Source organism: Gopherus evgoodei, chromosome 10, assembly GCF_007399415.2.
Source record: "Gopherus evgoodei ecotype Sinaloan lineage chromosome 10, rGopEvg1_v1.p, whole genome shotgun sequence".
NCBI classification, from domain to species: Eukaryota; Metazoa; Chordata; order Testudines; family Testudinidae; genus Gopherus; species Gopherus evgoodei.
In genome coordinates, this window is record NC_044331.1 from 33,908,743 (window position 1) to 33,935,367 (window position 26,625).

Here is a 26,625-nt window from a genome sequence, read left to right on the forward strand (position 1 = left end):
TTCCTTCCCTCTGTTTGGCAACCATCTTTCTTCCAGCATGAGCATCTATTACATTGGACCGATAGGTCCTCAATATAGGGTGCAGGGTTACACTCTTCAGTTACATTCTATCCCCCCTTCCCATCCCTCTTCATGGACCCTTCTCATGAGAGTTTTCTCACACAGGAGGTAGAAGGTCTACTGCAGCTGGGTGCGGTGGAGGTAGATACTGTGGAGTACAGGAACAAGGGGTTCTATTGACAATACTTTTTAATCCCAAGGGCAGTCTGCGGCCAATACTAGACCTGCAGGGCTTGAACCACTACTTAGTGAAACTGAAGTTCCACATGGTCTCCCTGGCCTCCATCATCCCCTCCCTGGATCCAGGAGTCTGGTATGCCACCCTCGATCTGAAAGATGCGTACTTCCACGTGGCCATCTTTGAGGGACACAGACGCTTCCTCCAGTTCATGGTAGGTCCTGACCACTATTAGTTCGTGGTCCTTCTGTTTGACCTAGCGACAGCACCGCAGGTATTTAGCAAGTGCACGTCCGTGATGGCGGCTTACCTCCGACGTTAGGGTATCCAGATTTATCCATAGCTCAACAACTGGTTCGTCAAGGGAAACTCCAGGTCCAAGGGTACATTGCAGTGCTGCTGGCCACATGCCGTCCCCTCAGCATGTTGGTGAACGACACAAAATCCATGTTAGTTCTGGTACAGAGGATAGAGTTCATCGGAGCGATGCTTGACTCAGCCTGCACCAGGGTGTTCTTGCCGCTGGAGAGATTCAGGGCACTGATAGACCTCATCACGGAACTCTCTGCATTTCCCCTGACCATGGCCAGGGTTTGCCTACACCTACTAGGTCATATGGCAACATTTACATATGTGATGTGCCATGCCAGGCTTCAGATGCGAACCCTGCAGCAATGGCTGGCGACTGTCTACTCCCAGTCCAGGTATCACCTGGAAAAGGTCACCATTCCTGCAACGATACTCACCTCGCTCCAATGGTGGTCCGACCCTGGGAATGTCCTGGAAGGAGTCCTCTTCAACAGCAGTCCCCACTCATAGACTTTAGGGTCAGAAGGGACCAATATGATCATCTAGTCTGACCTCCTGCACAAAGCAGGCCACAGAACCCTACCCATCCACTTCTATAACAAACCCTTAACCTATGTCCGAGTTATTGAAGTCTTCAAATTGTGATTTGAAGACCTCAAGCTGCAGAGAATCCACCAGCAAGTGACCCATGCCCCACGCTGCAGAGGAAGGCGAAAAACCTCCAGGGCTTCTGCCAATCTGCCCCGGAGGAAAATTCCTTCCCGACCCCAAATATGGCGATCAGCTAAACCCTGAGCATGTGGGCAAGACTCACCAGCCAACACTCAAGAAAGAATTCTCTGCAGTAACTCAGATCCCATCCCATCCAACATCCCATCAAGGACCACTGGGCATACTTATCTGCTGATAATCAAAGATCAATTGCCAAAATTAAGCTATCCCATCATACCATCCCTTCCATAAACTTATCAAGCTTAGTCTTAAAGACAGATATGTCTTTTGCCCCTACTACTCCCCTTGGAAGGCTGTTCCAGAACTTCACTTCTCTAATGGTTAGAAACTTTCATCTAATTTCAAGTCTAAACTTCCTAGTGTCCAGTTTATACCCATTTGTTCTTGTGTCTACATTGGTACTAAGCTTAAATAATTCCTCTCCCTCCCTAATATTAACCCCACTGGTATATTTATAAAGAGCAAGCATATCCCCCCTCAGCCTTCTTTTGGCTGGGCTAAACAAGCCAAGCGCTTTGAGTCTCCTTTCATAAGGCAGGCTCTCCATTCCTCGGATCATCCTAGTAGCCCGTCTCTGAACCTGTTCCGGTTTGAATTCATCCTTCTTAAACATGGGAGACCAGAACTGCACACAGTATTCCAGATGAGGTCTCACCAGTGCCTTATATAACGGTACTGACACCTCCTTATCTTTGCTGGAAATACCTCGCCTGATGCATCCTAAAACTGCGTTAGCTTTTTTAACGGCCATATCACATTGGCGGCTCATAGTCATCCTGTGATCAACCAATACTCCAAGGTCCTTCTCCTCCTCTGTTGCTTCCAACTGATGTGTCCCCAATATATATCTAAAATTCTTATTATTAATCCCTAAATGCATGACCTTGCACTTTTCACTATTAAATTTCATCCTATTGCTATTACTCCAGTTTACAAGGTCATCCAGATCTTCCTGTAGGATATCCCGGTCCTTCTCTGTGTTAGCAATACCCCCCAGCTTTGTGTCATCCGCAAACTTTATTAGCACATTCCCGCTTTTTGTGCCAAGGTCAGTAATAAAAAGGTTAAATAAGATTGGTCCCAAAACTGATCCTTGAGGAACCCCACTAGTAACCTCCTTCCAGCCTGACAGTTCACCCTTCAGTACGACCCATTGTAGTCTCCCCTTTAACCAGTTCCTTATCCACCTTTCAATTTTCATATTGATCCTCATCTTTTCCAATTTAACTAATAATTCCCCATGTGGAACCGTGTCAGATGCTTTACTGAAATAGAGGTAAATTAGATCTACTGCATTTCCTTTGTCTAAATAATCTGTCACCTTCTCAAAGAAGGAGATCAGGTTGGTTTGGCACGATCTACCTTTAGTAAAAACCATGTTGTAACTTGTCCCAATTACCCTTGACCTCAATGTCCTTAACTACTTTCTCCTTCAAATTTTTTTCCAAGACCTTACATACTGCAGATGTCAAACTAACAGGCCTATAGTTACTCGGATCACTTTTTTTCCCTTTCTTAAAGATAGGAACTATGTTAGCAATTCTCCAGTCGTACGGTACAACCCTTGAGTTTACCGATTCATTAAAAATTCTTGCTAATGGGCTTGCAATTTCATGCGCCAGTTACTTTAATATTCTTGGATGAAGATTATCTGGGCCCTCCGATTTTGTCCCATTAAGCTGTTCAAGTTTGGCATCTACCTCAGATGTGGTAATATCCTCCTCCATATCCTCATTCCCATTTGTCATCCTTCCATTATCCCCAAGCTCCTCATTAGCCTTATTAAAGACTGAGGCAAAGTACTTATTTAGATATTGGGCCATGCCTAGGTTATCCTTAACCTCCATTCCATCCTCAGTGTTTAGCGGCTCCACTTCTGTTTTCTTCTTATTTATATGGCTATAGAACCTTTTACTATTGGTTTTAATTCCCTTTGCAAGGTCCAACTCTACATGGCTTTTTAGCCTTTTTCACTTTATCCCTACATGTTCTGACCTCACTAAGGTAGCTTTCCTTTCTAATCCCACCCTTCTTCCACTCCTTGTAGGCTTTCTGCTTTTTCTTAATCACCTCTCTGAGATGCTTGCTCATCCAGCTTGGTCTACAACTTCTGCCTATGGTTTTTTTCCCCTTTCTTGGGATGCAGGCTTCTGAGAGTTTCTGCAGCTGCGACTTAAAGTAATTCCAGGCCTCCTCTGCGTTTAGATCCACAAGTTCTTCAGTCCAATCCACTTCCCTAACTAATTTCGGTTGAGTTGGTCTTGGATGCCTCGGATCTTGGTTGGGGAGTGCACTTCGGTGATCTCCAGACTCAGGGTACGTGGTCCCTGGAAGAGATGACATTACACATAAACGTCAAAGAGCTCAGTGTGATCCTCAGCCCTATGCCAAGAGGCACTCTGTCTTTGGGACTTCAGCATCGACCACGGAATCCATCTAGAAATGTGTCACCTCTGGGGAGTCAAGAACACGTTAGCGGATCATCTAAACAGGGACTTCTCCTCTCACCACCATTGGGTGCTCCACCCAGAGGGAGCCTGCATGATCTTTCAGAGGTGGGGATCTCCCCAAGTGAATCTGTTCGCCACCAGGCAGAACAAGAAGTGCCACCGCTTCTACTCCAGATGGGGTCTGGGCAAGGGCTTCCTCTCTGATGCCTTCCTCCTGTCCTGGATGGGAAGCCTGATGTACTAGACAGACCTGTCTGGTAAAGTGGATGAGGTTTTCCCACTGGGCGGCCAAACGGGGCATCTTCAGTTCGCATTCTTTGGTGCAGTCAATCTTAGACTACCTACTTCATTTGAGGAACCAGGGCCTGGTACACTCATCTATCAAGGTGCATCTGGTTGCCATTTCCGTCTTTCATCTGTCTATCCGGGGCGGACGGTGTTCTCCCATGACATGATGATCAGGTTCCTCAGAGGTCTTGAGAGAGTTTTTCCTCAATTTTAGTCCCCAATCCCTCAGTGGGATCTCAACTTGGTTCTGTCCAGGCTCACAGGCCTGCCCTTTGAGCCTCGTGCTCCCTGTCTCACCTGTCATGGAAGGTAGCTTTTGTGGTGGCGGTGACATCAGCGAGGTGAGTTTCCAAGCTCCGAGCCTTGACCTCAGAATCACCATACATGGTCTTCTATAAGGGTAGGGTCCAGGTCTGGCCCCACCCGGGCTTCCTTCCCAAGGTGGTGTTTACTTTCCACATGTGCCAGGACATCTTCCTTCCAGTCTTCTGCCATAAGGCTCTTGAGACTAGTGAAGAGAGGCGCCTTCATGCTTTAGACATATGAAGGGCTCTGGCTTTCTATCTAGATCGGACCAAGTCTTTCCGTAAGTTGACTGAGCTTTTCATCTCTACAGCTGATAGGATGAAAGGCCTCTCGGTGTCCACGCAGAGGATTTCTAACTGGATTACCTTTTGCATAAGGACTTCTTACAAGCTGGCGGGTACCCCGCCGCCACCTATCATCAGAGCCCATTCGACTAGAGCTCAGGCATCCTCAGCGGCCTTCCTGGCATACGTCCCGATCCAGGACATCTGTAAAGCTGTGATGTAGTCCTGGGTACACACATTCACAGCCCACTATGCTATCACGCAGCAGGCCAAGGACGATAGTGGGTTCAGCAGAGCCATGTTGCAATCTTCATGTCCGTGAACGCCTTACCCGCCTCCGTGGGTACTGATTGGAGTCACCTAAGTTGAATGGACATGAGCAATCACTCAAAGGAGAAAAAACAGTTACCTTTTTCCATAACTGGTGTTCTTCGAGATGTATTTTTCATGTCCATTCAATGACTCGCCCTCTTTCCCCACTGTCGGAGTTTCTGGCAAGAAGGAACTGAGGGTGGAGGGGGCTGGTGACGCGCCACTCCAGGGTGTGCCAGAGCTGATCCCGTACGGATACTGCTGAGGGAAAAACTTCCGGCACCGGTGCATGTGACGAGTACACACACCTAAGTTGAATGGACATGAGCAACACATCTCGAAGAACATCAGTTACGGAAAAAGGTAACTGTCTTTTCAAACTGCTCTAAGTTTTACAAGTAGAAGTCCAAGCTAAGGCAGCTTCTCTGAATATACTGAGAGTGTACAGATGTGCAGATTTCCACTCCCAAAACAGTCCTTTGATTTCTTCTTTAAAATCTGCTCACACAACCAGCTTTTAAATGAGTGAAATAGGAATAGGTTAACAAACTAACTCCCATTCTCTGTCGTGACTCAAATGAGAAACATGCTATTTCCAGTTGTCAAGCTTGAGTTCTCTCTCTGCCGCATCTGTTTATCACCTAGAGTCATATAGAAATCTTGTAATGTCAATTCTCAGGGAATCTTTAATGACCTATTCTGGTGTAGATTTTCTACCACAACTTCCCCTTGTTATACCATATGTCTGAGTCTGATGTCACAGTGAGGGCCCAAAAAGAAATTTTGGCCTTGCAACTTGTCAATGGTAGATGATTGCAAACCGAGCAGCTTGAGGTGCTCTTTTTTTTTTTAAAACTGTCCCTTACACTAATAGCAAAATATTAATGTTGACGTTTCAAAGAATCTTGGCTCTAAAAATGAATGGCCTATTTCAGCTCACACCTAAAATCAAATTGAAATAAAACAGGGTTTGTTCATGGATAAAGAAGAGGGTTTCCATTAAACTACCTCCAGAGACATAGCTATCTCTTTTGTCTTTGCCTCAGTATAATGACTGTTACAAGGCTAAGGATGTTGTAGCAATCCATTTCAGACACAGCATTTCTTCCACAACGTACCAGGCCTCTCCACAGTCACTTGCTTATGAGGAATATCTCAGTTCACACCCTAATTTAACCCCACTGTGCACATTTACCTCCCTTATGTTATTGTAAATAATTCACATCAGAAATGAACACTTCTGAAATTAAGTTTCTAGAAAATAATGATAAAGAAGTGAATCTGGCACCATGTAACACTTGACATGTTACTTTTCTTGTGGTGGTGATTTGTGTCCATTAATCATATATTGGTTCACATATGAGTGCTTTTGAATACAAGATACTTTGTAGCAGAGTTGTATGCAACAGTTCCTGTGAGCTATATGTACAGTTGAGGCTTCCCATTTGCTGCTGCATGGAAGGTTCCTGTGCTGAGGGAGTTGGTAGGAGGCACCACTGTCCATCTGAGCTTGGTGGTATTAAGCCAATATGAAACATACTATGTAGTAGGTGGTGCTGATTTCTGGGAGGGGCGAGTGCCTTGTTATTCAGAAACAAGGCCTGCTAGCACTACTATCCATGTTAGTCTTCTCCCTTTATGCACCTTAAATCCACCAGTGCTGGGACCCAGATTGTTTTTCCCTATTCAGGTGCTCTAGATACTGAAGTTCCCTATGACCTTTCTCCTGTCTACTGCATCCACGACCTGGAGGTGTATCCCATCACAAAGTGCCTGCTCACATATGAGAGTACCAAAAAATCCTGATGTAGCACTAGAGTGAGAAAGAGAGCATGCAGATGACTTGACACAATTTGTATAAAATAGTGACAAAATAAAGGTAGATGAGTTTAAAAAATGAAATGAAATAGAAATGCCACATAAGTGTTTACATTTGTTTTTTTTCAGAAACAAAGTAAGGATAGATTTGGGCTTGAAGGTGATGAGGAATCAACAATGTTGGAAGAATCTGTGTCGCCTAAGAAGTGAGTTTGTGCAATGGAAAAAATGGCTCTTTTCGTAGGAGTGAAACGTTTAATAAGCAGTGGGTAGTTTTCTTTGATCCCAAATATGGTTTAATATATTTCTGTCCTTAGAAGCATTACTTAACTGCAGGGTAATTTAACAGAAAACAACTCTATCTCCATGCCATTCTGCAGAGTTAAGCTTTGTTGTGCAGTCTGTTGTTTTGTCCTAAGACTATTATTTGGTGTAAAGTATGTACAGTTGTGGTGATTTGAACCACAGACTACAGAACTGAGACTAACTCAATAGCAATCTGTATGCAGAGTTGTAAAAATTGAATTAGTGGAAGGTTGTGTGAATATTTACTTGCTTTTGATAGCTTACATTTGCTAAATTGATGGCTTTAATTGGGGGTTGCATGCAGTGTTTTTTGTAACTGTCATTAGCAGAGTTTTGTTTAATATGGGGAAAAATGATTAATCTTTCAGATGCTGCTAAAGACAAGGTGGGAGGCTTTGGCTCACAGTGCAGCACAAATTAGGTGGGGTCTGGGATTTCATTGCGGGGAGAGAGTGGATTATACAGAGTTACTGAAAAGAGTCAAGTGTGGGATCCCGGAGCTGGCAGTTCACTTGAAAAGGAATGTTCAGTTGGCTCTTTACTGTTAAGTCACAGAAACAGTTTCAGCACGATGTGAGCTATAATGAGGCCTAACTTAAGCCTCTTCTTTGAACTCAAAGGGAAAGGAGGGTAGTGTCTCTACAATGTGTGACGGGCTGACTGTGATTTATGTTACACACATTGCTTACAGGAAATGAATTGGTTAGATCTTTTATGTGGCCTTACATGAATGTTTAGCTTTAGCGTAGTGTACATGTTTCCTGTTCACACTTCCCGTTCCAAATGGCTTCCAGAATGTATCCTATCAGTGTAAATGCTCTATTTAGAAGCTCAAAATTTGTAACAAATGAATATGCATGGACAACGTTAATCTGTAACAGAAATTACACCATTTTTTTTTCCGAGCACGTTGTTGCTCTTTAAATCAAAAATTGTGCCAACACCTCCAACTGTTGGAGCTTAGATGATAGTTAATATGAGCAGTACCTCTGGCAAAGTGATGATGCCCATAATTAATGATAACTTATTGTAGTCTTGGTCTTATCTCATTATTTGAGAGACTGCTAAATTACTATCGGGGGCCAAACATAAATACATCCAGTTTGGAAGAAGGGGTACAAATTTTATTCCAACTCTAAGGAGTGCTTGGAAAATTTATCTCCAGAACGTTCGGCTCCATATAATTGATAGTCCTACTTTGGAATAATTAAAGCAAAACTGTGAGATCCTTCCTTCAGTAACACAGCCCCCAGTCTCTGCTATTATCTTTGTGAGATGAGGTGAGGTCATAACAATAAATAGAGCCAGGTCACACATTCCATTCTTCCTTCACCACCTCTTCAGGTAGCAGCATTACTGATAACTGGTTTGTCAAACACTGAAGATGTAGCAAACTTACACTGGAAGCACCTGGCACAATGGGGTCCTGCTATATGACTATGTCTTTGGTAATACAGATAATTTGTAAAATGTTTGGATGAAAGAACACAGTGACTAGAATTTAAGCAGTTCACCCAATTTACGCACCCTTGCTTAGAAACTGAAAGGGAAGGATGACAGCCAGGAATTAGTTTACAGGAGCTCATAGAGTCACAGAGTTTAAGGCCAGAAGGGACCTCTGGATCATCTAATCTGACCTTGTGTATGTCACTGACCATCAACCCCACTCAGCACCCACACACTAAACCCATCAATGGAAATGAGACTAAAGTAAATGAGACCCGCAGGATATTAGACTATCATGTGCCCACAAGCAGAGAATAGGCAGGACCAAGGGGCATCAATCCTCAAGGCCTCTGCAATAGCAGGGAAATTATTACATGAGATACACCCAGATAATCCTGCTAAGTGACTCCACTCACCCACTGCAGAGAGAGGCGAAACAACCCCCTCCCCCCAGATCACTACTAATCTGAGCTAGGGAAAATTCCTTCCCGGCCTCACATATTGCTATCAGTTAAATCCTGAGCATATGAACAAGAACCAGCCAGATTAACACCTGAGAGAGAGAATGCTCGGTGCCACCTAAGAGCCCTGGTCACTGTCCCATCTCCAGCTGTGGCCATCTCTGATGCTTCAGAGGTAGGAAATGGGGATGGGGTGGAGAACCCATCCAAAATACATTGAGGGAGATATCCCTTCCTGACCCTCTGCAGTTGGCTAGCTGAAACCCTGAAGCATGAGTTTTAGGAACATAAGACGTATCGGAAGTCACAAGCAACCTCATCATATAACTGCGCTCATAAATTTGTTCAGCTAATTCAGTTGTTTGACCCACAACTCCTATTGAGAGGCTGTTCCAGAACCTCACACTTCTGATGGTTAGAAATAGTCTTCTAATTTCCATACTGAATTTGTTTATGGCTAGTTTATATCCATTTGTTCTTGTGCCAACTTTCTCCTTTTGCTTACATAGCTCTTCAACCACTCTGGTATTTATCCCCAATATGTTTATAGAGAGCAATCCATATCCATTTTCCGTCTTCTTTTTGCGAGACTAAGCAGGCCCAGATCTTCCAGTTTCCGAGAGGCCCTCAATTCCCTGATCATCCTAGTAGCTCTTCTCTGTACCTGTTCAAGTTTAAATTAATCTTTCTTGAACATGGGTGACCAGATTTGTACACAGTATTCCAGATGAGGTCTTACCAGTGTCTTGTATAACATCATTAATACTTTTCTGTCTGTACTGGAAATGTCTTGTATATCATAAAATCACATTTATCTCTTTCACAGCCACATCACTTGGGTAGCTAGCGATCATCCTGTGATTGATCCCCACACACAGGCCTCTCTCCTCCTCTCTCATGCCAACTGATAAGCCCCTAGCTTGTAGCAATAATTCTTCTTATTAGACCCTAGGTGCATTACCTTGCCCTTTATACTATTGAACTTTCTCCTGTTTCTGTCACTCCAGTCTTCGGGTCATCCAAATCTTCCTGTATAATATTTAGATTCTCCTCTGTATGTGTGATGCCTTCCAACTTGGTATCATCAGCCCATTTCATTAGCACTCCTACTTTTTCTGCCAAGGTCATTAATAAAAATATTGAATAAGGTTTGTCCCAAGACCGTTCCTTGATGAACTACAGAAGTAACCGCTCTACAGTTTGATCGTTCACCTTTCAGCACAACGCACTGCCGTCTTTTTAGTCAATGCCTTTTCCACCTTACATGCTTGCACTGATCTCCATCATCCCTAATATCACTAATAATTTCCCATGTAATACCATGTCCACTGCTTTACTGAAGTCTAAGTATATTAGACCTACGGCAATTCTCTTATCTAAAAATCGTTTATTTACTCAAAAAAGGAAATCAGGTTAGTCTGGTAAAATGCATGTTGCATTACATCCCCTTTACAATTCATCTCTATGAATTTAATTAGTCTCTCTCTCACAACTGCTCTAAAACTTTGTCTGTGATGGTCTGGATTATTTTTGTCCCTTTTTTAAATGTAAGTATGATAGCTATTCTCCAGTCATATGGTATTACCCCCAAATGGATAGATTTATTAAAAATCCTTGCTACACTACTAGCAATCTCATGGGCCAGTTCTTTCAGTATTCTGGGATGGAAACTATCCGTTCTTCCCGATTTGAGTGCATTAAGCTCTTTAAATTTATTCTTCCACCTCAGACGTGGTAATTTCCCTTTGTAGATACTAATTTCCATCAGATGTACTACCTTTATGCACATGTTTCATATTAGCATTGTTATTGAAAACTGAGGCAAAGTATTCATTTAATTTTTGGGCCACACCGAGATTAAAGATAATCTCCACTACATAGCAGCCCAGCCTCATTGTTCCTTATTCTCTTGTTATTTATCACCTTGATCGATCAGTCCTTCAGCCCTTGTATAGATTGTGCCAATCACAACATGACTTCCATTTGTTATTTATATAACTGAAAAATCTCATCTTATTTATTTTAATTTCCTTGGCAAGGGCTGTTTCAGCTTGACTTTTAGCAGTTCTCCCTTTACTCCTAACATTTTCTAACTTCCACAGTGTAGCTTTCTTTGCTAATCAGCCCTTTTTTCCATTCCTTATAGCAATGATGGGCAACCTGCAGCCCATGAGCCACACACGGCTCTTCAGGGTAATCCGCTGGTGGGCTGCGAAAGTTTGTTTACATTGATTGTCCACAGGCACAGCTGCCCCCCGCTCTGAGTGACCACGTTCACTGATCCCAGCCTGTGGGAGCTGTGGGCAACCATGCCTGCAGATGGTCAATGTAAACAAACTGTTTCTGGCCCACCGGCGGATTACCCTGATGGGCCGAGGGCAACCCAGTGGCCGCAGGTTGCCCACCAATGCCCTATAATCTCTCTGCTTACTTCTAATAACCTTTGTGAGGTGGTTATTCTGGAGCCTTTCCCTACAAGTTTTTTCCCTTTCTTCGGATGTAAATTTCAGATAGTTTTTGTATAGTTGATATAAAGAATTTGCAAGTCATCTCTCCATGTAAGTCCTTGAGCTCTTCAGTCCAGCTGACTTATTTACCTAATTCCCTAATATCCAAAGTCTTCCCTTTAGAAATCAAAAGCCATGGTTGATGACCTGATTTCTAGTACAATCCTTTCATTTAATGTAAACAGAATCAACTCGTGATCATTCAGTCTAAGGTTATTTCTTATGACCAGTTGTTTTGTGTTGTCTTCACTGCTCACTAAAACAAAGTCTAAAATTACATCACCTCTTGTTCAGTGATGATTTGATGAAGAAAACTGTTATCTCTCACATCCAGGAATAATTGGGCCCTAGCAGTTTAAGTAGCGTTTATTCTCCCATCTATATCTGGGAAGTTAGCCTCCCATTATGACCCAACTCCCAAAAGTATTTATCTCTGTAATAATATTAGAGATCACTAGCCATATCCTAGTCTGACCCTGGGGGTCTATAGCAGACCTTAACACTACCTCAGCAGAACCTCTTTTACAATCCTTCCCCAAAGTGATTTTGACTCAGAGATGCTGTATTGTCCATACTATCACTTAATATTTCTTACAATTTACTGTTTCAATTATATGTATTACCGCAACTTTACCTTTATTTCTCTCTCTTAAATAACGCATACCCTACAATACCTGTATTCCAGGCATGAGTACTATTCCACCATGTATAGTATTCTCTATAATATCTGGTTTGACCTCTTGCACCAGTAATTCTGGTTTCTCCATTTTATTGTTCAGACTCCTTGCATTCATGTAAAAGCCTTTCAGTAGTTTCCCTCGGACCTCACCCAGTTTTCTCATTTTATGGTGTTCCATTATCCCTTACTCTGTGTTTATTTAACTGATATTCCTCCTCCTGTGTTGAAGACAAGGGTGGAAATTCAATGAGTCTCTCCCAATTTTAAAACTCATCTTGTCAGTCTTTCCCATCTTGATCCCATAAGATCAATAGATTCCACTTGAATATCTGATCTATCAATCGAGAAGTTTCTTCTTTCTGTGAATGCCTCCCAATGTTCGATCATCCTAAAATCTTCCTCATAGCACCAGTCCTTGAGCCATCTGTTGATCTTCATTATCTTATCATGCCTTTGCCACCTTCTCGAGGGACTGGAAGTACATTCTGCTGAAAATCACCTGAGATTCCACTTCTTTAAGCGTCTTTCCCAGCTACATCTATTCATCCTTGATCCATTCCAATGGGAATTCAGCAGTGTCATTCATCCTTACATGCAGCACAATCAGTGGATTTTCCCCCCCACTTCTATCAGTATCCTCTTTAGCCTCACATCCACGTTTTTTGCCTTTGATCCTGTTAGACAGCACTCTCTTTGGTTCTCTAGATCTGGTCTGTCGATTCTTCTGAGTATGGAGTCCCCAGTCACATAAACCTGTCTCTTCCTGGTGTTGGGATAAATTTGTTTTACGTTCTCTCTCGCAGTCCCCTGGACATAATCCTCATATTTCCTTAAGCTCTGGTCCCTGTCTATTTTTGTCATCTCTTCCTCTCTGCTGTAGGGACTGGCTTACCTTCTTTCCTTCCTTGCCACCCCATCTTCTGCCTGTTTCTCCTCCTCATTCCCCAGTGCAGCAAATTCAGTTTCATCATCGCTAGCTGGTCTCTCCCTCTTCCATGGGTCACCCTCCAGGTCTTTTTATTCAGCAAGTGTCTTCGAAGCTTGAGTTGCCTGTACCAGCCCCTCTCTCCTCTCCTTCAAATCCCTGTCTGAATGTCCTCATTGTCTCTAGCTGTATATCTAATAATTGAACTTCTCTGCCATGAGTTCTATCAGGCATAAGTAGTTTCCATTGGATACCCCCTCAAAGATGATGTGCATCAGCAGCTTCTGCATCCGACCATCTTCTTTCTCCCCCACTCCTCAGGTCACTTCTGGTGCTGCCTCAGTAGCCATCATGGTGTTATTTTCCTAGATCCTATTCCTAGGGGGGAAAAAAGAAATTGGGGGACCCTCCCTCAGCTCCCTCCCACAGAAGCTGCCGCTGGCTGTTCACTGCTCCAGTGTTCGCTGCTGACTAGCTTTTTAACCTAGCCAAGCTAGGTCAGGACTGACCCCTTGTTTAGGCATATCAGCAAGCACTGAATCAAGCCACATACTTGGAACAAATCACTCTGGAAGTGATTTTGTGCTCTTTTCTGAACAGAACAAGAATCACCACCCATCCCTCAGGCCAAACTCCCACAGAAACTCTGCTGTTAACTGCTCGCTGTTTGCTGCCATGTTCTAATGTGCATTCCCTTTTCAGATCTACCATCTTGCAGCAGCAGTTCAACCGAACCGGGAAGGTAGAACATGGCTCAGTGGCATTGCCTGCTGTGATGCGTTCAGGCTCAAGTGGCCCGGAGACTTTCAATATTGGCAGCATGCCTTCTCCCCAGCAGCAAGTCATGATTGGGCAAATGCACAGAGGCCACATGCCTCCCCTGGTGAGCAACGTGTTTGTTTCATAATACTTGGAAACCAGCATGTGTAGCCTGTGCTGTGAGTGGTCTGAAATAAGTATGTGCACACACCCTGTTATTAGGTAAGGGCTGGGGGCTGTCTGTGTTGTTTTACTGCACTGTTTGGCTGACTCTCTGTTAAACTGCACACTTTCAATTTCCTTGAAACACACAGAGTAACACAGTCATAGTTCACCTCTTTATTCCCCCCTCTTTGCCTTAAAACTGTTCTTAATGTAGTTATAAAACTGTCGTATATGGGCTGGGAAAGAGAGTAGGAAGACTAAATGTTGTTGATGAAGGCAAGCAGTATTGTGTGAAAAATACAATATGTATCTATTTACATTGTTCTAAAAAAATCACTTATCTAGGCATCATTTTCCGCTTTGGATATTCCTATGAAGTCTGTTGCTAGCTCCGAGGATATACTGTATATAATGCCACTGGGCTTGAATATTAAGCTCACTTTATTAAACAGTCCTTTTATTATAATTTTAATTTCTCTGTACAACTGGAACTGTAAAACTTACCCTTTGCGTCTACCAGTTTTTAAACGTGTATTGACTAGGACCATTTATTTAATTTTAAACGATCTATTAACGAAAGCCTATACATATGCTCTAAATACCCTAACAATAGGGCAAATTTTCATAATATCATAGCAACATAATTCAGAAGAATATTAATTTACTCATCAATAGGTAATGCATATAGCAATACATACTCATCCCAGACCACATCAAAGCCTTTAGCTCTGCAGCACCCGTATCACATAGGTGTCAGTTGGATTTTAGAATTACTCCTGATGAAGCTAATGGGGTATCAAATTCCAGGAAGCTGATGATGCTATCCTGGAAGTAAATTCAAAACTCATGTTTACATTCACAGAACTCATGTCAAAAAGACACTGGTACATTTTTACATGAATAGTGGGCATGTTGATTGTGAAAAATCCAGTTCTTCGAGTGCTTGCTCATATCCGTTCCAGTTAGGTGTGTGCACCCCGCGTGCACGTTCATCGGAAGATTTTTACCCTAGCAACACTCGGTGGGTCGGCTGGGTGCCCCCTGGAGTGACCCCGCTATGGCGCCGGATATATACCCCTGCTGACCCAGCCACCCTTCAGTTCCTTCTTACCGCCCGTTGGAACAGTGGAGCGCAGCTTAGCTGACCTCCACTTCCCTAGCTACTCGTAGTTCTCGTGTATATAGTTACATAGTTATCCTTTTATGTATGTATTTATATAATTATACGTTTTTTCTTTACTAGCATAGTTAGTTTAGTAATAGTTAGCGGGGTTTGGGGAGTAGCCCCTTCCCCGCACCCGGTGCCGGAGCCCATGCCCGGCTCACCGGGTTTTACACCGTGCTCGGCCTGTCACAAGCCGATGCCGACAGGAGATCCGCACGACTCCTGTTTGAAGTGCCTCGGGGAATCGCACTTGACATCTAAGTGCCCCATTTGCAAGGCTTTTAAGCCGAGAACAAAAAGGAGCGGGACTTTCACTTACCCCTCCGCCTTCGGCACTGAGCGCTGGTCAATCGGTGGGCAAAAGCACCTCCTTGGCACCAGACCCCCCCGGTACTGCCAAGGCCTCTCGGCACCGCTCCCTCTCTCCAAGGTCGAGAAAGCCTACGACTCCTCCTGCCAATGCCTGACAGCTCCCCGGCACGCGCCGTGGTTGAGCTTACTGCTCCTGCTGCTTCCGTGCCAACTGCACCGCAGCCAGAGAGCTCGTCTAAATCGGATCGCCCGGCACCGACACCTGCCGAGGCACCGACGACGTCGGCACCGTCGATCCCGGTCCCACAAGGGCCGTCTAATCCGGTCAGCTCCCCGGTACGCTCTGTGGTTGAGCTTCCTGTTCCCTCCATGCCAGAGATATTCCCAGCGGCGAGGGATCTCATTGCCATGACGGAGTCGATGCTGCCTGAACCCCCGGCACCACCGGTGCGGGTAATACAGTCTCTTGGCAAGCCTCCCTTGATATGACCATCCTCTGTTGGCACAGCAGAGCGGCACCGTTCATGATCACGGTCCTGCAGACACTCTAGGTCCTGTCGGTACTCCCTCTCCCGACACCACTTGCAGTTCCGGTGCTGTTCTCTTCCTCGGTACCGGTCGCACTCGCCGCACCGGTTGGTATCCCGTTCACCGACCCGCTAGTCTCGGCACCGTTCCAGCTCCTGGCACCACTACAGGCACCATGACTCCCGTAGCCATTCCCGACGTCGAGACTCGAGATCTCGGTCGACCTCCCGGCGCCGCTCTGGTCGCAGGTCTGGATCTCGTTCCAAGTACTGGTACACCTCCCAGTACCAGTCCCCAGTGCCGAGTTGGGTGAGGTCCGATAGAGTCAGAGACTCTGCCCATGGTTTTTCAGCACCTCCATGGCCATCCAGACATGCATCAGTGTCATCCCACGCTGACAGCTCTTATGCTCAGGACCACGATTCTGATGTGCCCACCAACAACCTGAGAGCCCATCAGGAACTCCTTAGGAGGGTAGCACTCAATATGGACCTCCAGGTGGAGGAGGTCCTGGAGGTAGAGGACCCGGTCATGGCATTCTGTCGGTGGTTGCCCCGCTAGAGGGGCCCTACCCGTTTATTCGGACCATCCAGGCAAATGCCGATACTATATGGCAGTCCCCAGCCTCTGTCCTTCCTGCGGCCAGGGGAGTCGAGCGTAAATATCTGGTGTCCTCTAAGGGATACGACTACTTGTCTGTCCATCCTCCTCCCTGCTCACTAGTCGCTCAGTCCGTTGAGGAGAGGGAATGGCATGGCCAGTGGGCGCCAGCCCCGAAATCGAAGGAGGCTAGGCGAATGAACCTACTTGGCCGCAAAGTGTACTCTGCAAGGGCCTTACAGCTCTGGGTGGCAAATCAACAAGCCTTGCTTAGCCGCTATAATTATAACACCTGGGTTGGCGGTGGGTTAGTTTATGGAGCTTCTCCCTCAAGACTCCTGCCAAGAGTTCGCTGCCCTCTTGGAGTCAAGTATCACAGGGGTAGCCATGTTAGTCTGGATCTGTAAAAGCAGCAAAGAGTCCTGTGGCACCTTATAGACTAACAGATGTTTTGGAGCATGAGCTTTCGTGGGTGAATACCCACTTCGTCAGATGTGCATGCATCTGACGAAGTGGGTATTCACCCACGAAAGCTCATGCTCCAAAACATCTGTTAGTCTATAAGGTGCCACAGGACTCTTTGCTGCCCTCTTGGAGGAAGGGAAAAAGGTGCCCAGAACTTCCCTCCAGGCCTTGTTGGATGCAGCAGACTCAGCAGCCGGGACTCTGGCCTCAGGTGTTGCCATGAGGCGCATCTCATGGCTTCAGGTTTCAAACCTCCCGCCGGAGCTGCAGTATACCATTCAGGATTTACCATTTGATGGTAAAGGCCTCTTCGCGGCGAAGACTGCCCCAGACTGCAAAGCCTGAAGGACAACAGGGTCCTAATGCGCTCTCTCTGCGTGCATACGCCGATGACCAAACGCAGGCCTTTCCGTCTCCAGCCACACCGCCATACTTGGTGCCTAGCCAGAGACAGGACTTTGGCAGGCGGCGTGGCTGAGGTGGTCGCAGACAACCGTCAGGACCCCAAAAGGGCCAAAATCAAGGTCCCTTGCAACCACCACCGGGACCAAAGATGAACTTCCAAAGGTGCGCCCGAGGGCGGCGTACCAGTTACAGGCCAGGATCCCACTCCTACTTCCTCCTGGCGGGGTCCCAGTTAACTTCAGATCGCTGGGTCCTACGCACGCTGGATTATGGGTACCACCTCCAATTTGTTCCAACCCCGTCCCTCTTCAGTGACCCCTCTCACGAGCAATTCCTCTTACAAGAGGTACAGATGCCGATGGACAAAAGGGGCAAGGGGTTTTACTCCCGTTATTCCCTAATCCCCAAGTCGAACGGAGGTCTCAGACCGATCCTAGACCTGCAAGGACCCAACCAGTTTCTGATAAGGTTGAAGTTCGGCATGGTATCCCTGGGAACCATTATTCCGTCCTTGTATCCTGGAGACTGGTATGCCGCCCTTGATATGAAGGATGCGTACTTTCACATCACCATCTTCCCTCCGCACAGGAGATACCTCTGCTTTCTAGCCAGCCGTCAGTACTTCCAGTTTACGGTCCTGCTGTTTGGCCTTTCTACAGCCCCACTGGTATTGACCAAGTGTATGTCCATAGTCGCTGCCTACCTCCGCCGACGATTGGCTTACCCGAGGAAACTCCGAGACACAGATCACTTAGCATGTGGGCATCGTCAAGGACCTATTCACACATCTAGGCCTGGTGATCACTATAGAAAAATCCACTCTGGTTCCCACGCAGAGTTTAGACTTCATAGGAGCTATCCTGGACTCCGATCTAGCCGGAGCCTGCTTACCACAGCCACGGTTTCAGGCGATGGCGACAGTCATCCGAGGTTTGCAGACTTTCCCAACGACCTCGGCTCGCACTTGTCTCGGTCTTCTGGGTTCCATGACTGCCTGCAAGTTTGTAACCAAACACACCAGGCTCCGTCTCCGTCCTCTCCAAGTTTGGCTCAACTCGGTGTACCGCCCGGACGGGGACCCGATGGTCACGATAGTCACCATTCCCTCAATCACCCTAGGCTCCCTAGAATGGTGGCTGACTCCCTCCCTGGTATGGGCAGGGATTCCGTTCCATCCGCCCCAGCCCTCAATGTCCCTGATGACGGACGCTTCATCTCTCGGCTGGGGTGCTCACCTCGGTCACCTTTGAGCTTAAGGCCTTTGGTCTTCTCAGGAGCTAGTATTCCACATATGTCCAAAAGTGAGAGCAGTCTGCCTGGTGTGCCAGGGGTTCCAGCAGCAGCTGCGAGACCATGGTGTCTCAGTGTCTACAACCAACACAACGGCCATGTGCTACATAAACAACCAGGGAGGGACATGGTCCTCCCCCCTTTTGTCAGGAGGCCATCCATCTCTGGGACTTTTGCATAGCCCACTCGATAAATCTGGTAGTGTCCTTTCTCCCAGGCTTTCCGAACACCTTGGTGCATTGACTCAGCAGGTCTTTCTTGTCTCACGAGTGGTCAATCTGCCCCGATGTAATGCATTCTGTTTTCCAGAAGTGGGGATTTTTTCCCCACATAGACATATTCGCTTGCAGCGAGAACAGGACATGCCAGATGTTCTGCTCCTTCCAAGGTCTCTCCCCTGGATCGATCTCGGACGCTTTCCTGACGCCCTGGAAGGGCCAACTCCTTTATGCCTTCCCACTGTTCCCACTGATTCATAGGGTCTTGCTGAAACTCCGCAGGGGCAGAGCGCGCATCATTATGATCATCCAGGCAGCACTGATACACTGCGTTGCTTGACCTGTCGATAGCCAATCCAATTACCCTGCCACTGCTCCCAGACCTCATAACTCAGGACCACGGCAGGCTTCGCCACTCGGACCTGCGGTCTCTTCACCTCACGGTGTGGCTGCTGCGTGGCTAAACCAGGGTAGCAGGAAGCCTTCCACCTGGTCAACGTACCTGGCCGACTGGAAGCGTTTCTCCTACAGGTGCGAAACGCTTGATCTTACTCCTACTGAGGTCTCCATCCCCTCTATTTTGGACTACCCCTGGCCTAAAACAGCAGGGCCTAGCGGTATCATCGCTGAGGGTACACTTGGCAGCCATCTCTATCTTCCAGCCAGGCGAAGGTGGACGTTCCGTGTTCTCACACTCTATGGTTTCGAGGTTCCTCAAGGGCTTGGAGTGCTTATATCCTCAAGTACGTCGCCCAACCCTAACCTGGGACCTCAACCTGGTTTTAACCAGTCTTATGTCTCCCCCGTTCTAGCCGTTAACGACCTGCTCGCTGCTGTACCTGTCTTGGAAGACAGCTTTCCTCGTAGCCATTACATCGGCCAGACGAGTCTCTGAGCTCAGGGCTCTTACGGTGGTTCCGCTGTACACTATGTTTCACAAAGACAAGATGCAGTTACAACCACACCCAGCTTTCCTCCCTAAGGTGGTTTTGGCCTTTCATGTTACCCACACTCAACGCAATGGGAGCAACAGTTGCACTCCCTGGACGTCTGTAGAGCGCTCGCATTTTTATTGAGCGGACAAAACCATTTAGTAAAACTCCCCAACTCTCAGTCGCGGTAGCAGACCGAAGGAAAGGCCTACCTGTTTCCTCTCAGAGGATCTCATCTTGGGTGATGACGTGCATCCGCACTTGTTATGATTTGGCTCATATTTCCCCAAGCCACATCACCGTGCATTCTACCAGGGCTCAGGCTTCATCTGCCGCCTTGCTGGCTCGTGTACCTACCCACGAGATCTGTCACGTCGCTCCTTGGTCCATAACTTTGCTTCGCATTATGTTCTGCTTCAACAGTCAAGAGATGCTGCAGCCTCTGGCTCAGCAGTTTTTACATTCTGCCACATTTCACTCCGACCCCACCGCCTACGTAAGGCTTGGGAATCACCTAACTGGAATGGAGATGAGCAAGCACTCGAAGAAGAAAAGACAGTTACTCACCTTTGTAACTTGTTCTTCGAGATGTGTTGCTCATATCCATTCCAAACCCACCCTCCTTCCCCTCTGTCGGAGTAGCCGGCAAGAAGGAACTGAAGGGTGGCTGGGTTGGCAGGGGTATATATCCGGCGCCATAGCGGCGCCACTCCAGGGGGCGCCCAGCCAACCCACCGAGTGTTGCTAGGGTAAAAATCTTCCGACGAACGTGCACGCGGCGCACACACACCTCACTGGAATGGATATGAGCAACACATCTCGAAGAACAACAGTTACAAAGGTGAGTAACTGTCTTTTTTTTTGCAATACATATAACTGAGAATAGCAAAATGTTTTAAATAGCCTTGAGACTGAATCAGAGAAATGTCTGAGTGATCATGTTGCATTGTTAGATAATAAAAATCTTAAAACGTGATATTCAGCTGTTTCTGCCAGTCCAGGGGGGACTAGGAAGATAAATTCAGCTTCAAACTAAAACCATAGCAATGGAAATCAATGAGGATGCACCCATGATTAAACCTATATTAACCCCTGTTGGCTCAAATGTTACTGGTCAGCATGCTCCAGTTTTTATATTTGCTTGTAAGTTTCTTCTCTGCCCTTTGTGTTGTAATATTATTTTACCCTTAGCTCTGTTTATGAAAGATTTATGCAAATTAACACAGTATTAGCAAAAATGATCCCCTCTGTCTAGAAATAGAGAAGGCCCTGAGTTGCTCTGTCAAAGGCCTGCTCTACACTGCTGGGGGATCGATCTGAGATACGCAACTTCAGCTATGAGAATAGCGTAGCTGAAGTCGACATATCTTAGATTGACTTGCTTCGCTTCCTCGCGACGTGGGATTGGCGGCCACCACTCGCCTGTTGACATTGCTTCCACCTCTCGCCCTGGTGGAGTTCCAGAGTCGATGGGGAACATGTTCAGGGATTGATGTATCACGTCTAGACAAGACGCAATACATCGATCCCCAATAGATCGATCACCACCCGCCGATCCGGTGGGTAATGTAGACATACCCAAAATGTGGCATGGAGCATGAATGCCTTTTCTAATAATAGTTTTATGTGCAATGTGGAAAGCGCATAAATTGTTCCAGAAACAAGGTACACTGTAGACAGGTCGGTCCTGTCAGCAAAAACTTTATCTTCCTATATGAAGTTTCTAGGATTTCGCAGTTCCTGTGATCGTGCTGCAGTTTAGGGGGAGTTCGTGTTCTCAATTAATAGCAAAGAGTTACTGTACTGAAAAGCTTCCCCCTGCTTAAAGAAGCTCATCAGGTTTTTGTCTCCTGCATGGGAGCTGATCAAATTTCCCAAAGTTGTACAAGTTTGAAATAGAGCAGACAAAAGGAGATAGGGAGCTAGTTAATAAGTGCTGTCTTGGATCTGGCAATTGGACCTGTTAACATTGACAATGATGTGTATCGACTGCTTTTTTTTTCTGTCCTATCTAAAGCACTAGTGTAATGCTTAGAAAGCAACCTGCCCATTCAGGGTTTCTGGCAAACCCATACCATTCATAGCTGCACAAACATTCTTTCTGTATGACCCAGGAGGAGACTGTAACTAGAAACAGAGCAATCGAAATAAAATTCACCATTTTCACAAGTCTAAGGATTTAATCTCATTTACTTAGTGTATAGTAGAAAACATTTCAGATCCACCTAAATCATCACTTGTAGCTTGGCAGACACTAATTTTCCTTGTCTATTTCACAGACTTCAGCACAGCAGGCCTTGATGGGGACTATTAATACTAGTATGCATGCTGTTCAGCAGGCACAGTCCGACCTCAATGAAGTTGATAACCTACCACCCCTAGGACAAGATATGGTGAGTTAATTCATGTGATATCTAAATGGCTTGAGTTATTTATTTCAGAGCATATTCATTTTCCCTGGATATAGATTTATATCTCAACAGCTTTATAAATAAGATGAAAATCCTTGTTTATTTTAAGAAATCTATGTAAGAATATCTTGTTCTATTTGACTCATATTAACCTTCTGAATCTATACACCGTGGACCCAGTTGTCCCTTCCTGCACACCTTTGCAATCACATGTACTTTAATAGATCTACATGTGTGTGACTGGGAAAAACTTGAGCCAGTAAATCAGGGGGAAACTGCTACTTGGACTGTTGTAGTAAGTAACCCCTAAGGGGAGAAATTGAAGGAGTGGTTGTAAAGCAAAACCAAGATGCTGAAGAGGGCACAGCCTGTGTAGCGATAGCTCATTACCCTAAAAAAAGGTGGGTGTAATCCTGTCACATCTCAAGGTTTCTCACCTATTTTTGGCTCTAGACATTTTTGGCTCAAGCCTGTCTGTTTAAATATTCTTACGTCGCTTCTTAGCTATAATTGTTAATGGGACATGGAGCCTGTCAGCTTTGGAACACCAGTTTGGATCCAATTTTGGGGTGGAGTAGAGCCAATAAGATTAGTGAGTCCCCATGATGAACTAGATGATGTTGTGTGGTCCTCCATTGTGCACCATTTTGACACCATATTTATGGCGTTCACCCAGAAATCAGAGCTGTCAACATATGATCTAGCAGTTACTGTAAGGAAAAACTCTTATTACAGCCTGAAAGCTTAGCTGATGCCATCTGCTTCATTTAAAAGGCTTCTGAAAGAATAAAGGGCCTGTAAAGAACTTTGCCTATTAACTTATCTTGAGTTTGTTTCACTTGTAGCGTGGCATTGTCGTCCTTAATACTCTGGTGGTGTTTCTTTCTAGGCATCGAGGGTATGGGTTCAGAACAAAGTTGATGAATCAAAACATGAAATTCACTCTCAGGTTGATGCTATCACTGCAGGAACTGCCTCTGTTGTTAACCTCACAGCAGGTAAATTACAGGGATTGGACTTTGCTAGGCTGCCAACAAGATGGAGGCTGCCCAGGAGATGTTCAGGAATATGTTTTCCTCCAAATACACAAATAGCTTTTATGACGGAAACAGACTTTAGTGTCTGTTTTTTACCAGGGTTTGCACAGAATCTATTCAAACTCTCCTGATAAAGATAAAACCGAATATTTTACTTGACTCGGGTAATTGAGGGTAAAATGGGTGTTCTGAAGTATCATTTATTGGCCACTCCTATAGCCAGGATATTTAGTTTTGTGGACAAATGTTTTGTTCTGGTCTGTCTGATCCTGTGTCTTACACAGTTTTTCAGTTTTTCTCTGGTTAGGTATAAGATGTTTAAAGGCAAGTAGTGTTCAATACTGCATTGCCTTTGGTCCCTCCATATAGTGAATATGGGAGAGGTAACTGAAATTATGTGTGTTTTGCTTACCTGGACAGTTGTGAAGAGAAAATATTCCATTAGCACATACATATGTCATATCTATGGGGAAGAATGGATAGCAGATGCTATATTTTCAAAATGATGCCTGAATTATGTTGCCAAGTCTTCTTTACCCCTTTCAGTTTTACTCCTAATTATCTGACCAGAAACCAGCTTGTGCTGTACTACTTGCTTCTGCACTTATCGTTCTCTTCACTTATACAGGTGACCCGGTTGACACTGATTACACGGCTGTGGGATGTGCAATTACAACCATCTCTTCTAACCTGACTGAGATGTCCAAGGGTGTGAAACTGCTTGCTGCCCTAATGGACGATGAAGTTGGAAGTGGGGAGGACCTCTTGAAAGCTGCTCGAACTCTGGCAGGTGCTGTCTCGGACTTGCTGAAAGCGGTGCAGCCAACCTCAGAAGAGGTGAGAATATGGATACAAGTAGTGGGCTTTCACAGGCTTTCCTTGGCTTAAATGCTTTACCCTCAGTTAAAGCGTTTGGGTATAAAGCATTTATCCAATTAACCAGAAAGGCTCTTTCCAGGCTATGTGTCTTCCCAACCCTCTCCTGCCACTGTTTCCCCTAAAATCCCCAAGAGACTATCCAAGCACTTCTGACTGCTTTCTTTGTGTCCTCCACATACCTCTGACTTCATGTCTTAAAGTGCGGCACCTCAATCCTAGAACAACCTCCCAGTTAATGTTCATCCAATCTGTTTCTTCTTTCATATGTCAGCCAGCTGTTTCACTATACTGTATCCACACTGTTGTATCCAGTCATGCCCTTATACTGTAAACGGCCCAGGTTCGATGTTTGATGTTGTATGCATTGTCTGTTATCAAGCAACACATATATTTATAATGCTATTTATAAGAAGTAGATTTTCACAAGTTGTTTGCAAAGCCTTCGGGTAGCCACTGACGACTATCTGGCTAGTATTGAAAAATCAAGTCACTGGCTCTGATTCTGCTCTGTGGCACAGTGCCAGCTGCATACAGCCCCATTAAGGTGCTAACCAGTCATGAGGGGCATATTTGAGTGGTTGGGGAGCTAACTTGGTAACGTGAACTCTAGAAGCAGAGATGGGGAAATTGATTCAACCCTAAAAATCTTGATCTGTATATTCGTTATTTGCCACCTCCTCTATTTATTTCTTATTTGTGGGATGATTTTTTTTGTTGAAGGGAGGCAGTTTTGATTTTTTACTTTTTCAGTTGAGGCAATCTGAATACACATTCTGTATATATTCCATTCTGTATTTTTATTGGAAGTGTTTGAAAAAAGTGTTACCACTTTTTTCTCTTCTCTCAAATATTATAAAAACTCAATTACAAGTTAGTAGGGAAGTAAGTGGGGTTGGTACCTGTTTTTTTTGTCTTTAATATCAGGGTTGCATGTAGCAACAGATAAAAGGAGAATGAAGCTACGGTCTCCATCAACATTTTATGGAAATAGGAAATTGTACTGACCAAGACACAATTTAATATTTCAGACAATCTGGTCTGTTTGTGTTTGCTATCCGTTTGCCCTGGATCTTCGTAGTTTTAAGGCAAAACGAGAAATCTGTGACCGCTTCCAAGCAGATTGCAATAAGAGCTATCTAACGCATGTCTTTCCTTCAGCTGCTATGATGATGTATATTAAAGATGATCAGATTTCTTCTCACAGTCAGCAACATATTGATACATGTGTCATTAAGCTGCTGCAGGATAAATTAAGTAGGAATATAGAAAAGTAGGAGTACTCCAAGAGGTATCTTGAGTAGAGATTTCAGTGGCATTACCCTGTATACAGTAATGTGATTAACAAAGGTGTCTTGAGAGAATTACAAAGTTAAAGAAAAACATATTTGCTTTTCATTAACCTGTTTTGTAGCCTCGCCAAACAGTTTTAACTGCAGCTGGAAGCATTGGGCAAGCCAGTGGGGAGCTCCTGAGGCAGATAGGAGAGAATGAAACTGATGAAAGATTTCAGGTAAGGTCATGTGAATTGGTCACTGCCAGAACCATGCAATTCCACAGTGGAGCTTGCTACTGTGTGTAAGGTTTCACAGTAATGTTATCCTATGTCTGTATGCAAGTCTTTTGTATTTCACTATGATTAGGTGAAAAGATGTCTGTAATTTTGTCCAAAATTTGAACTGGTCCAAATCTTTAATAGGTTTAAAAGTTTAGTTTGGTTTTATTTCTCTCAACACTTTCCTCTTTCATCCAGCTTAAGAAGATGAATATTATCAATTAACACAGCAAGTTTCCTATGTGCATTAATACCGCAGTCATCCATTAATAATTTAGAACCATTGTTGTTAAATGCTCTATAAGAAATATGCTCTGATTGTTTTTCTTGGTGTCAAGAACAGGTTTGCCTTAGAACCAAAGGGAAGTAATTTACAACAGCAGATAGAGTATATACCGTATGTGAGACATATCCCAACAGAACTTAATAGCCAATTTAAACACTTTTTTGAACAATAAAGCTGTCTGTGTGTTTCAGTCATGTTGTATTCATAGTCCAATGTCTATCACAGCCCCATGCGTCCTTACTTGTTTTATGGAAGAACCTAGACTCTTCAGTCAGTATGAGGGAGCACTTTACCTGGCTTTTTAGTCCTTTTAGAATTTTTTTTACCATAACTTGCCAATTTCATGGGACTTAAATGATTGTATCCTGGACCGCAGTAAAAATCCAGTGTGCAAAATACTTACTGTCTTCTCTCATGTGCAGTTCAGACCATTTTAGTACTATTTGCTTATACAATGTGCTTTCAGTGAGTGGTAGAGCCATTATGATTGTATAAATCCAATATTTTTGGACCTTTAGATAGCAGTGGTGTTGTTTGCCAGTGCATTGATACAGCAGGTT

General features: G+C 44.9%; 1 protein-coding gene across 1 annotated transcript in view; it reads left to right on the top strand.

Moving 5' to 3' along the window:
• The window catches only part of TLN2 (talin 2), a 209,235-nt gene that overhangs the window by 35,094 nt on the left and 147,516 nt on the right, over window positions 1–26,625 (top strand). Inside the window, 6 exon segments of the mRNA XM_030578202.1 lie at window positions 6,867–6,943; window positions 13,764–13,944; window positions 22,180–22,293; window positions 23,201–23,309; window positions 23,977–24,185; window positions 25,639–25,737. Of these exon segments, the coding sequence (XP_030434062.1) occupies window positions 6,867–6,943; window positions 13,764–13,944; window positions 22,180–22,293; window positions 23,201–23,309; window positions 23,977–24,185; window positions 25,639–25,737 (789 nt within the window).